The 15,060-nt window shown below is 41.5% G+C and overlaps 1 protein-coding gene across 2 annotated transcripts in view; it reads right to left on the bottom strand.

The window, feature by feature from the left end:
- Nucleotides 1-4,262: 4,262 nt before the first annotated feature.
- The window catches only part of LOC137049289 (gastrula zinc finger protein XlCGF57.1-like), a 29,046-nt gene continuing 18,248 nt past the window's right edge, over nt 4,263-15,060 (bottom strand). Inside the window, exons 2-3 of one of the 2 annotated variants that reach the window (XR_010899571.1) lie at nt 4,976-6,105; nt 4,263-4,427 (exon numbers count right to left, since the gene is read on the bottom strand). Coding sequence is in view for 1 of the 2 variants with exons in the window: in XM_067427792.1 (XP_067283893.1) it covers nt 5,036-6,105 (1,070 nt within the window). In the remaining variant the exon portion in view is untranslated. Of the gene's footprint in view, nt 6,106-15,060 lie in introns of both variants that reach the window. The other variant, XM_067427792.1, reaches the window with a different exon arrangement.

Below are 15,060 nucleotides of genomic sequence, written 5' to 3'. Positions count from 1 at the left end.
TGTGTGTTGGTCAGTGATGTGCTAAAAATAACTACCAAAGAAAGAGTTTGAACCACATCTAATATGTGAGATTCAGTCAATGCTAAACACAAATGTTTGTGTGCAGAAATCATTTACAAGTCATTCTACGAAACGGGTGCCGTTGCAATTTTCAACATTTTTAATAAGAACAAACTTTTTTTTTAAAACAACCTACAACATGAAACATATCTTAATCTTCCCAAATAACACATTTTATATGTTTTATTTGTTTATAAACAAAATGACCCTGTGACGGGGTGGTAACTGATGTGACGGGGTGGTAACTGATGTGACGGGGTGGTACACTGTGACGGTGTTTCTGTGATCTGCTAAACACTGAAAAAGAGTGTAATAACACTGAGAATAACAGTGACTGGGAGAGTCGCATCCACACATCCTTCTGAATTTCCATGTGCCGGGAAGTGACAGGCTGTGGTGCTGGAATAATTTCGAGCACGTTATCAAAGAGACACCACAGGAAGTCATCTCTTGGAGGCCAGAAGAACCTGTTGGTACCAACACGTTGCATACATTTTACAAGGGCATGCTAATATGTGAGATTCAGTCAATGCTAAACAAATGTTTGTGTGCAGAAATCATTTATACAAGGGGCATAGAACTTTTAATGTGTTATATATATATATATATTTACTTATTTAGTTTATTGAGTTTAATCAAAGCTAGTAAATGTTTGTCGATATATTTTGTCTTTATAATTTTATAATATAGTGCCACAGACTCAACAAACAAGTATTTTGTGATTTCTCCAAAGCTTTTGATAGCATCCAGTCTTCTGTATTTCACTCATTAAGAATGGCATTGGAGGAAAAGTTTCTGAGGTATTGAAATCTATGTATTCTAAACTTAAATCATGTGTGAAAGGAACTGATGGTGTAACAGGATATTTGGGCTGAAGCACTGGTGTACGACAGGGCTGCATGAGTTCACTTTTGTTTATTATTTTCCTAAATGAATATATAACATGTTCAAGGAAAATGGTAAAAGTATTTAGATCGAGAGAATCACAGAAGTGCAGACCCTGCTGTACGCTGAAGATATCACTAATATATCAGGAGGGTTGCAGAAAGAAATTGAACAGCTGGAAATATTCTGTAACCTTAATGGCATGACGGTGAATCTGAGTAAAACAAAGTTATGGTTTTTAGAAGAGGGGGCTCTTGGTGATATAAGAACTGCTTCATCTACTCTGAATCAGCACTTGAGAGAAAAAGCACATGGTACACATTAAACAGGTGCTGCTCATATAATTAGAATACCATCAAAAAGTTGATTTATTTCAACAGAAATGAACAGATCAAATTGCACATACTCTGCTTAGCCATGATGAACTGTGGTCGAAAGCTGATGACGTAACATCAGGTGGGCCTATGATCAGTGTTGTGCAAGTTACTTCCAAACTGTAATATATTATAGATTACTTATTACTGCTATTTAAAAGTCATTCTTTACATTACAATATTACTGTCTCAGAATTGTAATGCGTTACATTACTCCTGTATTACTTTTGAGTTACTTTCACCAAAATAACTACAGAAGTAGCTCTTAACATGCTAAGATGTAGGCTACCAGAGAGCATTTTACATCCAGAAGAAGGCGATTTGATGAAGAATAATGACATGGGCCGTCCAGGCTAACAATAGAGAACTGGCTAAAAAGTGAATGCTCAAGACAATGCAAGAAATCATGACGATCCAACTATGTTATAAGTATTACTTTAGAGGTAAAGTGATTATCTGGCAATATCTGGGAATAGCTTCTGTTCATAGACACAACAGAACTGTGTAAACTCTAAGTTATGACAATATGCGCATTTGTTCTTTTCTTATTATTGCGACATTTGCGAGATAGTTATTTCGGTTTTAGAAAAAGGTTGTATTTGACTGCGTTTGCATTTGAATAGCCTATACGTTCTTGTCCTTATCTCTGATAAACTAAGCAATGCGCATCCATCTCGCGAATGTACAGTAGGGATGAGACGGTGGGGACATTTTCCCACCGGTTAATCAAAGTGTGATGACATCACCGGTATCTGGGCTTTTAAATCACTAACTCTATTTAACCGAAAGGAACATGCGCACTGCCGCTTGGGCGTTAATAACGGGAGCGGATGCAAAGCAAGTCCTTTCAATGAATTCCTATAAAAGTTAAGCTTCCATATGAACTGAAAACGCGGCAGTGCGCGCACACCGTGAATGACAGCTCGTTAATAAATGCGCGCTCTGTGCGGCAAAGCAGATTTGAGTTTTGGTTTAGAATTAGCCTATTGTTCTTAATGAAATACACAACACAATGACAAACCCCCTTTAATAGGCGCTTTTACATTTCACTTTGAAACCAAATCTTCCGCTATCATGTTACATCTGTGACTGTATTCTCGGATGTGTTGCTGTTTTTCTCTCTTCCCGTAGAGAGTGATCCGTGTGATTCGTGTACTGTTGTAAAACACAAGTTGTATGAGTTACTTATTAGTGAGTGAGCCATTGCTGGTGTTCTTTTAATTTAAGTTACTCCCTCTCCTTTATCACTTGTTTTTTTGTTTGGTTACTTTAGTGGCATGTGTGCCACGGTAACATTAGTTTGATTGTCATTTATAAACCGTAGGGGCTAGGTGCCTTTTATTTTGTTAATTACCTTTTTTTCTCCTGTTTATGTTTAGTTAGGAAGACAGGTAAGACATTGTATTTTTCTTTGGTTCTATTTTTCGTTTGACAGGGAATTTAGTTTCTTCTGGTATAATTTAGTTTACTTTTTGTTTGTTATTTTGGCCTGGCCTAGCCCCGAAGTTATCCCTGAGTTTTGATTTATTTTTCATTGTTGACTTGTGGCAATACTCACCTTTTTGTCCTCACAAAGAAATTAAAATCAGGAACCCGAGAACGTTCCTTTTAAACGTACTCTGTTTTGGGACGGTTTTTTTTATGTTCACCCCTGCACCCCTAGACCGGGGGTCGTAACAATCATCTGTCAGCTCAAGATCACATGTTCGGATCATGCAGCAGACACCTTCCGTTTTCATTTGAACGGCCTGTTCTCTAACTGAAATAAATTACTTTATTATTATAAAAAATCTAAACGACGGTGTCACGGTGTGCGTCATCTTCACCCAAGTGTTGTTTATTGGCATTAGGCCTATAGTTTGGCTCTGCAGCGCGCGCCTCGTCTCTCGTCCGTCCTTCGACGCGCTTGTCGTTGTGCTATTCTTTGAAACGACAGAGCCTTTAAACCTTCTTTAGCCACTTTTCTACTGGCCAGCGCGAGCACAGAGACTGAAACCATGCCTGCGGCACTTCTGTAAAATCTGCAATAAACACGTACGCCTTCACTGGACTATCACACAATATCCAAAAGTACACCAGCAAGAGGGAGATGAATTGAAGTATTGAATTGAAGGAAAATGAAGTAAATCGCTATACAAAAAATATATCAGAAGCTGTCATTTAGTATTTAATTACTAACCTGGACACCACACGCGGCTATTGAATGAACACGAACAGGTAATAAGTTGCATTTTTCATGCGTTAATGCATGGCGTCTTTTTTCCCTTTTCCTTTTTCGTTTTATTGTATTTTTTTTGGGGGGGGGGGGGGGGGGGGGGAACGCAAGCGTTACTGAAAATGTACCGAGTAAAATATTACTGAAAATTGATTAGTAATGCCTTACACTACTGCGTTACAGCAAAAAGTAATAAGTTACTGTAATGTATTACTTTTTGTAATGCGTTACTCCCAACACTGCCTATGATTGGCCGATTGATAAGCCTAAATCTGATTGGCTAAAGAATATGACCGATCCGGGTGGGAGGAAATCACACGCGAATGACGATTTGCACATTCACATTCAGTTTTGCACTTGTGAAATGTATTTATTTTGCACACGTGAATAGTTTGAATAGTTTTTTGAGCACGTAAATTTGGTTTCATGCATGTCAAATTGGCTACACGTGTGCATAGTGTTTTTTGCGTGAATTATGAATCAGTCTTTTCTGTCTCCATACATATTAACTCTTTCCCCACCAACATGTTTTTTATTTATTTTTTAGTTGCCAGCGATGTAAACCAGTTTAATTGCTCTGTCTTTCATTGAGATGATTTGTGATTATTTCATTGAAAATGTTTATTATAACCTCTCTTTCAAAAATAATCCACTATATGATCACAAAGCATGAGTTTAAAAGGATTAAAAGGGACAACAGTTTTAAATAAAGAGCAGAACTAACGAGATATGCTGTGGAACTGATTTATTCTTTGGATTGGATCCTTCATTTCCACGTGTTATTTCCTCATTGTGCAGCTCCGCACAGCAGAAAGACCGCCCAGGCAAGACCGTCACACCAGCGATGTAAACCAGTGGGGGACTATATGTAACAATGTCTTTATTTCATTATCCTGCAACAAAATCACAGAACAGAACTTTACATTTATGCACAGGATGTACCTCACCCCACTACACCTGAGCAAAATATATCCTAATGTATCACATAGATGTCGGCGATGCAAAACATATACAGGATCAATTACGCACACCTTCTGGGAATGTAGAAAACTTTAGTATTTTTGGAAAGAGGTACATGATCTGACAGCTAAAGTTTTGGAAACTCCTTAAGACATTACGCTTATATGATATCTTTTTGGTACGGAACCAGACAAGACACTTGATCCAAATGTGCCACGCAAAATTTAGATGTGAGGGAGTAATTTCTAAATCACTAGAAAGTTCCCTAGAAAATACTAATCCTGTGCGAATAGAGCTAAAGACTACATTCAGATCCGATTCAGAGCGATGATCAAACACAGATGGAGTAGATGGAGTCCATCAACACCCCTAATTCTTCACAGTCCCAGAGCTCGTCCTGGGTCCACATTTCATTCAGTAACATTATGGGCTGTTTTGATTTATATGATGATCATGTTATTTAGCATATGCATCTGCTTACATATGATCGCTTGTTTTACTTCATCTTCCTCATGTGTGTTTTGATCAGAAGATGATGTACTCATTCAGAAGAAGGCTTCTCTCCAGTGTGAACTCTCATGTGGACTTTAAGATTCACTTTATAAGTGAAATTCTTCCCACACTCTTGGCAGGTGTAAGGCTTCTCTCCAGTGTGAATTTTCATGTGTCCCTCAAGGTTTCCTTTGTGATTGAAACTCTTCCCACACTGTTGGCAGGTGTAAGGTTTCTCTCCAGTGTGAACTCTCATGTGGACTCTGAGACTCCATGTTTGAGTGAAACTCTTTCCACACTGTTGGCAGGTGTAAGGCTTCTCTCCGGAGTGAATTCTCATGTGGACATCAAAATGTATTTGATGATTAAAACTCTTTCCACACTGTTGGCAGGTGTAAGGCTTCTCCCCAGTGTGATCTCTCATGTGGACTCTGAGATTCCCTTTTTGAGTGAAACTCTTTCCACACTGTTGGCAGGTGTAAGGCTTCTCTCCAGTGTGAAATCTCATGTGGACTTTAAGATGCCCTGTTTGAGTGAAACTCTTTCCACACTGTAGGCAGGAATAAGGCTTCTCTCCAGTGTGAACTCTCATGTGTTCCTCAAGTCTTCCTTTTTCAGTGAAGCTCTTTCCACACTCTTGGCAGGTGTAAGGCTTCTCTCCAGTGTGAATTCTCATGTGGATATTAAGATTCCCTGTTTGAGTGAAACTCTTTCCACACTGTTGGCAGGTGTAAGGCTTCTCTCCACTGTGAATTCTCATGTGGATATTAAGATTCCCTGTTTGAGTGAAACTCTTCCCACACTCTTGGCAGGTATAAGGCTTCTCTCCAGTGGGAATACTTGTGTGTTTTTTATGGTTTTCTTTTTTAATAAAGCTCTTTCCACACTCTTGGAGTGTGAACGGCTTCTCTCCAGTGTGAACTCTCATGTGGACTTTAGGGTGTCGCTTTTTAATTAAACTCTTTCCTGCCGTTTGGGTGATTTTTTGTGAGGAAATCTTTTCAGTCTGTGAGCAGCTAAAATATTTTTCTCCAGTTATGAAATCATGATGTTGCCCATTAATATCTTTCTCTCCCATTTCGTTTAGTTCTTGACTCTCCACTTTCAGAGCCATCAGATCTAAAAGAGACAAAAAGCCCAGTTTAATGGCACAAAACATCAGACATCAAGATATTAAAACATTTAAAGGGGTGGTAAAACATGATTTCACTTTTCTAACTTTAGCTAGTGTAATGTTGCTGTTTGAGCATAAACAGCATCTGCAAAGTTACAACGTTCAAAATTTAAAGCAAAGAGAGATATTTGCTTTTAAAGAAATACATTTAATGGACTACAGCAAACGTCCGGTAGGGAACTACAGCCTTTCCTCCAGACTTGCTGACATAAGCAGCTCCAATATTTACATAAACATGAATATGTTACTGTGCAGCCCGCAAACACAATCAGGCCTTCAAAAGAATGTGTTTTACCACCCCTTTAAAGCATCAAAACCAAAAACATGTTTGCTAGATCCTATACCAACTAAGCTACAGAAAGAGGGGTTATATGAAACTCTTTCTCTATGAACTCTATGAAACTCTATGAAACGGTTTTTTCACTTCCGTTTCCGGGTCGAGTACGCTGTGCGCGTTTGTGCTGCCGCTTCGTATCCTGGATTGTTTGTACTGTTTGTCTGGTTTCGGATATATTTATTTATATTCTATCATTTTGTTTTCATCGGAGCTCTGTGTTGACTACTCCGTTTCCCTGACCTGGACTGTTGTCACTGCACCTGGCCTGGACTGTTGTCACTGCACTGACCACCTCTGCTGCTCTGCACTGACCACCTGTTTGCTAGACGCTGTCTGCTAGACGCTGTGAATACTGTACAGCTGTTTCGCGCCTAGTTGGATTAATCCTTTTTCCACTGTTTAAACTTTGAACTGAACTGTTGTTAAGTCTGCCATCGGGCTGCTGCGAGCTTTCTTCCCTGTTACATCTCTACCACACTCGGCTCTTCTGATGGGTGAGTTACCGCTCTCTCTATCGGTTGCGCCGTTTGTTTACTGCTTACTATCTGGGTGCGTTGCCTCCTATTTAGTCTGCTGTTTTGGTGAAGTGACGTTCAGGTTTGGCTAACGTAGTTTTGCTTGTGGTTGGGCTTTCACTTTCTCAGTATCAACATGCCTTGTGCAAAAACACTTTTTCTTCTTTTTTCCTGTGCCTTATTTTTTTGTTGTCTTACATCTGTAATGGATATTGAATATTCCACATCTCAACTGAGGGGCTTTAACTGCCGCCCGCGTCTTGATTCGGTGACGTATGAATACTGTCAGAGACTAGGGATTCTCCGTCGCCCAAGATACACACACCGTTCGCGGCGCACACTCTTGAGTTCACACTGTTCAAAGCCTGACTCTCCTCCTTGCATCTGGACCAACAATAGGCTATCTTCCATGCCAAGACAACTGCCTGCCTGTCCCTCCATTCAACGTTCTCTGATCTATCTCACTGATAGCGATCAGCAACAAACTCTGAATTTGAATCCATCACATCATCACTTTGCCCTTTTGAACTGTCGATCAATTTCGGACAAAGCCTCTTATCTAAACGAAATGATCACTGACAATAACCTTGACATTTTTCTTCTCACTGAAACCTGGCAAGTTCCTGGAGATTTTTTGCAGTTAAATCTGCTTACGCCAGATGGATATAAATATCTGTCCCGACCGAGACCCCATGGTAAAGGGGGTGGTCTCGCTATCATTCATCGCGACAACCTCCGTATCAAGCTACTCGACTTTCATGACACCAATACATTTGAATACATGGTTTTGAAGGCTGACTCTCTCATAATAATTCTGCTCTATCGACCTCCTAAGATCCTGTCTAACTTCTTTTCTGAACTCAGTGAACTGTTGACCATTGCCTGCTCATTGTCATTTCCCATTCTACTGCTTGGTGACTTTAATATTCATGTTGATACTGTTTGCTCTAACACCAACCAGTTACTTTCTATTCTTGAATGTTTTAATCTAACTCAGCATGTTAATTTTCCAACCCATACTCGTGGTCATACTCTAGATTTGATTTGTACATCAAGGGCTGATATTTCTTCTATCACGTCTACTGACACTGGTATTTCTGATCATACATTTCTTGATTTTAGTTTCAGCCTGCCTATCCCTAAAAACTGTTCTACAACTGTCATATCTTACCGCAATCTCAAAGCTGTTGATATTTCATTATTTTGTACCTCTATTTCCTCTTCGAATCTCTCTGATGTCTCTGATATCTCCCCACCCTCACTGATACTATCCAACTATAACTCCATAATTTCGGATATCTTAGATGAGCATGCTCCATTCAAGACCAGAAGTGTCCCTTCCACACATTCGTCTCCTTGGTACACTCCTGAGCTCCGTATCTTAAAGGCCACTGGTAGACGGCTTGAGCGTTACTACAGGAAAACTGGCCTGACTGTTCACCATTCGGCATTCAAAGACCATATGAAAAATTATAAATCTGCACTGAATCTGGCTCGTTCCAGTTTTGTATTGGCTACAATTAATAAATCAAGCAACAGGCCAAAAGCATTATTCAACTCAATAAATAAACTTATCAAACCTCCGTCTCATGCTGCTCTAGCTTCTGATGAACTCTGTACTTCATTTTTAGCTCACATGCTTGAAAAGACAGATGCCGTAAACCAGTATCTCTTTAATGATGCCACTAACACTAGTTATCTGCCGAATCAACCTGGTCAATCCTTGCTGCTTTTTTCTCTGTCTACTCCCTCTTCTGTCTCCGAGTTAATTTTGAAATCTAACCCTACATCTTGTCATCTCGACCCTGCTCCCACTACTCTGCTAAAACGTTGCCATTCAGTCATTTCTGCACCTATCTCTCATTTCATCAACGCATCTCTTACCTCTGCTTCATTACCTCCATCACTCAAAACTGCAGCTGTTACCCCCGTTCTCAAGAAACCCAACCTTGATCCCACAGTTTTATCTAATTATCGTCCCATTTCAAATCTCCCCTTCATAGCCAAATTACTGGAAAGTACTGTTGCCACCCAGCTTCAGTCTTTTCTAGTTGAAAATAATCTTTTCGATCCTTTTCAATCTGGTTTCTGCCCTTTGCATAGTACTGAAACTGCTCTAGTTAAGGTACTTAATGATTTGCTTCTCTCTGGTGATTCTGGTTCTCTATCCATGCTTTTGCTGCTTGACCTCAGCTCAGCCTTCGATACCATCTCCCATCAACTACTCATTCTTCGCCTTTCGGATGTGGGTATTTCTGGTGCTGCTCTTTCCTGGTTCTCCTCCTATCTCTCTGACAGACTGTTCTACGTTTCTCTTCAGAATTTCCGCTCACACACTGTCCCCCTGAAGCAAGGTGTCCCTCAGGGATCCGTTCTTGGGCCACTATTATTTATAATCTATATCATACCTCTTGGTGAGATCCTACGCCGTCATGGTTTTAAATATCATTTTTACGCTGACGACATTCAATTATACACTACCTGTACATCCACTTTATCATTCACAACCGACAAAATCTCTGCTTGTGTACATGAAATAAAACATTGGCTTCATTCAAATTTTCTAAAACTCAACATGGACAAAACTGAGATTATTTTCACTGGACCTCCATCACTCACTAATAAAATTCCCACCAACTTCACCTGTGAGACTGCTGGCACTCTTATCAAACCATCTACTACTGTTAAAAATCTTGGTGTAATTTTTGACTCCTCTTTATCTTTCCACTCTCACATTAATTCCGTCACCAAATTAGCATTCTTTCATCTACGTCGCATCGCTCAACTCTGTCCCTTTATCAGTATCTCTGATGCTGAAACACTCATCCATGCATTTGTCACATCACGTCTTGATTACTGCAATGCACTTTTCATTGGCCTACCAGCTAGCTCCATTTCAAAATTACAATATATTCAAAACTCTGCTGCCAGACTACTCACACACACCAAACGTTCTGCTCATATTTCCCCAATTCTGCATGATCTTCACTGGCTTCCTGTGTCTTGCCGTATTAAATTCAAAATTCTTCTTCTCACTTTTAAGTCTCTGCACGGCCTTGCTCCCCCTTACCTCTGTAACTTGCTTCTCCCCTTCAACCCTACTCGCTCTCTACGATCTGCTGATTCCAACTTTCTCGTTGTCCCTCGGCATCGCCTTGCTTCAATGGGGGGCAGATGATTCAGTGTAATAGCACCCAAATTATGGAACTCTCTACCCCGACCACTCCGTTTTGTTGCCACTATCTCTGATTTCAAATCCATGCTCAAAACACACCTCTTTTCTGAATGTTATAGGTCTTAAAGATGATTTTTTTTTCTTTGTTTTTTTTTCTCCTCACTCTTGCCTACTGTTGTTCTGTCTACTCTGTTTGTCACTTGGCTTTATTGTTGTTTGTTTATTGTAAAGTGTCCTTGAGCTCTGGAAAGGCGCTATATAAATAAAACTTATTATTATTATTATTATTATATTTAATCACAGAATCTTTTCTCAATATAACCATTTCCGTTCTTTAGGACAATTTCCAAACTCATTATGTTTGGATTCTATGTGGTTAGGACACTGCCACAGTCGTTATTGAAGTGGTTTGGATATTAATGATATGGTCCACAAAGGAATGTAAAGATGATGGCGCACTCGCAAAAGCACTTTTGTGCAATGTGCTATTTATTTACAGTGTCAGAGAGGTTCGTCTACAGTGAAGAATATGAACAAGTGTCCAAAAAAATTGTCAATCCAAAATAAATAAATAAATAAATAAAATAAGAAAAATACTCAAAAGAATATAGGTCTATATACAAGCCAATCAGGTATCCACAGTATACAAACTACTTGGTTTTGCTGAGGCACCACAGTAGCACTCATTGACTTGGTAAAACAAGTCCTGTCTTTAGGTTTGGCCTGGGTTTATATAGGCCAAACTCCGCCCCTTTTTGGGCTATACCATTTCCAGGTACATATAAAAAAAAAAAAAAAAAAATAAATAAAAAAAAGTTGTGTACTGTGCTAATTAATTGAGATTTCTTACAGCTCTTACAGGTTGTTGGCCTTGTTTGTTTCGTTGCTTCTATTGCTCTACCCTTTTTTGTAAGTCGCTTTGGATAAAAGCGTCTGCTAAATGATTAAATGTAAATGTTTCGCCAGCTTCTGGTGGAACCGCGCTAGCACGACCCAGGCTGTGATGTCATAAGCGGACGCCACTCACTCGTTCGGTTTGGCCAGCGCAGCTTCCCGCAGGAAGACTGACTACACTGCACACAGACAAATACCACTGAGACTAAACAATAAGAATGGGCAGTGTAAGTGTATGAAATTACCAGGAAATGGATATGGAGGAGAGAATGGAGAAATGGGTGTTTGTCCATGTGCTATCAGTATTGCTGTGTGCACCCGTCCCTCTGATAGTGGCAACGGCAGGGAGGAACGTGACAGGTAATGAATAAAATCATTATGTATGTGCGTATGTGTGTACCAGGGCTGCTTCCCCAGCGGTGGCAACTAATGTGACTATCACATCCACCATGTCATTGCAACATTTCCCATCATCCCTCCTCACCCTCTCCGGCATGCAATTCATAATCACTCATACCTGCACCTTGTTTACATACCCAGCCCGCCACTACTTAAGCACACACCTCACCTCAGTCAGGGGTCCGGTCTCGTTTGTGTGAAGTGACACTTCTCGTACTCTCCAGACGATGTTCTAAGTGACCAAACTGTGCAAACTAAGTTAACTTCCAGCGATCTCCCTTCTCCAGACAGTTCCAACAAGGTTTGTGCTTCTTGACTGATCCCTCTCCGTCCATGCTCTCACATCATTGAAAGATTCTTTAGATTGGACTGCTTAGTCCCTTCCTCACTCCAACCGTTTGCAAGATTCCCATGACTTACCTGCATTCATCTGATTTACTTAAGTGTTGTCAATAAATCCCCCTTGCACTGCATTCTCTCTGTCTCCGAGTGTGCTTCTGTAACGGAAGACAGGATCCATAACAGTGTGATGGTCATCTTCCTTATCCCACAGAGCCCAGCCAATCTGCTACTCTCCATCTCCCAGGACCACCGACCCATTGAGGAATATATCAAGAAGTTCCTCGAACTTGCAGACCAGGTGCCGTGGAACGATGTGACCCTCAAGATATTTCTTTCGTCCCTCCGATTTCGTCTTGGTCATTCATCGACCCGCCCTCACCTTGTTTCTTAATTTCTCTGGCTCTGCAGCAAGACTGTGGCCTCCACTAGCACCTCCTCCAGCATCTGTTAGTCGGCCCCCTGAAGTCATTAGCCTGTCTCTTCCATGAGTCCTCCCTCCATCAGCTCCGCCCTGGTTCCTGTGTCGTCTGTCTACCCTTGACCTGAGCATCCTCTCTCCCACCACAGTTGGTCTATATTACACACCTCAGACCACTTTCTCATCGCTCTTAACCTCATACTGACTCCGGATACAACACGCTCTCCTACACAGATTAGCTTTCGGCGTAATCTACGCTCACTCTCTCCCTCTTGCCTATCCACTATGGTTTCCTCTTCACTCCCTCCACCTGCTCAGTTCTCAGCACTGGACACTAACAGTGCTACTGACACTCTTTGCTCCACTCTAACATCCTCCTTAGACAGTTTTTGCCCCCTTTCATCCAGACCAGCTCGCCCCACCCCATCTACCCCCTGGCTGTCTGATGTTCTCCGCGAACATCGCTCTGGAGTCAGGGCGGCAGAGAGGAAATGGCGGAAATCTAAAAACTATACTGACCTTACCTTGTATCAGTCTCTTCTCTCTTCTTTCTCTACAAATGTCTCCACTGCTAAAACAACATACTACCACAGCAAAATCAACAATTGCTCTGACTCTCGCACACTCTAAAACATTCTCCTCTCTCCTTTGTCCTCCTCCTCCCCCTCCTTCATCAACTCTTACAGCTGATGACTTTGCATCATTTTTCACAAACAAAACATCTCTCATCAGCAACCAGTTTTTCTCACCACAAACTGACACGCACATCTCAACAACTAACATGAACACGCTTCCATCCTTCTCTCCACTCTCCGAGGCAGATATTTCTAAACTCATCCTTTCCAATCACCCTACTACCTGTCCACTTGATCCTATACCCACTCACCTCCTTCAGGCCATTTCTTCTTCAATCACTCCTGCACTCACTCACATTGTCAAAACTTCTCTTCACACAGGAACCTTTCCCACAGCATTTAAGCAGGCTCGGGTAACCCCACTGCTTAAGAAACCCTCTCTGAATCCAGCACTTTCAGAAAATTCGGTATTCCGGTATCCCTTCTGCCTTTCATTGCAAAGACACTTGAGCGAGTTATGTTCAATCAACTCTGTGTTTCTTGAACAGAACAACCTCCTGGACAACAACCAATCCGGCTTCAAAAGCGGCCATTCGACTGAGACTGCCTTGCTCTCGGTAACTTGAGGCACTGAGACTGGCAAAAGCAGCTTCCAAATCCTCAGTGCTCATCCTGCTGGATCTGTCTGCTGCTTTTTACACAGTTAACCACCAGATCCTCCTGTCAACACTTAAGACGACGGAGATCTCAGGAACTGCTCTCCAGTGGTTCAGGTCTTATCTCTCTGGTAGGTCCTACAGGCTGTCATGGAGAGGTGAAGTGTCTAAATCACATCATCTAGCTACTGGGGTTCCCCAGGGCTCAGTGCTTGGACCCCTTCTCTTCTCCATCAACATGTCATCATTGGGCTCTGTCATTCAGAAACATGGCTTCTCCTATCACTGCTATGCGGATGACACTCAACTCTACTTCTCATTTCAACCAGATGATCCTACAGTCAGTGTTCGTATCGCTGCCTGTCTGACAGACATTTCTGACTGGATGAAGGAGCATTACCTTCAACTCAATCTTGCAAAGACAGAATTACTTGTTTTCTCAACCAACCCAGCACTTCATCAAAATTTCTCCATTCAGCTTGGATCATCAACCAGAACTCCATCCAGGACAGCCAGGAACCTTGGAGTTGTGATTGATGACCAGTTAAACTTCACTGACCACATTACTGCAACAGCTTTATACAACATTAGAAAGATTAGACCCTTCCTATCAGAACAGGCTGCACAACTCCTGGTTCAAGCTCTTGTTCTCTCCAGACTGGACTATTGTAATGCTCTTCTGGCTGGGCTTCCAGCATGCACTACCAAACCCTTGCAGCTGATCCAGAATGCAGCGGCGAGAGTGGTCTTTAATGAGCTGAAGAGAGCGCATGTTACGCCTCTCTTCATCAGATTGCACTGGTTTCCAATGGCTGCTCGCATCAAATTCAAGGCACTAGTTCTCGCCTACAAAACAACCACTGGCTCTGCACCAATATACCTAAACTCGCTTGCTCAGACTTACACACCCTCCAGAAGCTTGCGTTCTGCAAGTGAGTGACGCCTCGTGGTTCCATCCCAAAGAGGCATGAAATCGCTCTCGCAGACATTTTCCTGGACCAGTCTCACCTGGTGGAATGAACTGCCAATCTCAATTCGTGCTGCCAAGTCTGTAGCCATTTTTAAAAAACATCTTAAGACACATCTTTTCCAATTGCACCTGACCAATAAAGAATAGCACTTAACTATCCATTAATTTTTGTTTGTTTGTCCCCAAAAAATTTTTTAAAAATTGTGTACTGTGCTAATTAACTGAGACACAAAAATTGGTACAAAAATTCACGCAGCTCAGATTTAGTTTGATGGCTTGTGACCATCCAGCTTCCTCTTGATCACATTCCAGAGGTTTTCAATGGGGTTTAGGTCTGGAGATTGATCAGGGTCAAGGTCTTGATCTGGTGGTCCTCCATACGCACCTTGATTGACCTGTCTGTGTGGCATGGAGCATTGTCCTGCTGGAAAAACCAGTCCTCTGAGTTGGGGAACACTGTCAGAGCCGCAAATTTTCTTCCAGGACAACTTTGTACGTGGTTTGATTCATGCACCCTTCACAAAAACAAATCTGCCCGATTCCAGCCTTGCTGAAGCATCTCCAGATCATCACCGATCCTCCACCAAATTTCAAAATACGAGACACTGGTACGAGACAC

Source organism: Pseudorasbora parva, chromosome 20 (assembly GCF_024679245.1).
Source record: "Pseudorasbora parva isolate DD20220531a chromosome 20, ASM2467924v1, whole genome shotgun sequence".
NCBI lineage: Eukaryota > Metazoa > Chordata > Actinopteri > Cypriniformes > Gobionidae > Pseudorasbora > Pseudorasbora parva.
This window is presented reverse-complemented; position numbering and strand designations above follow the sequence as displayed.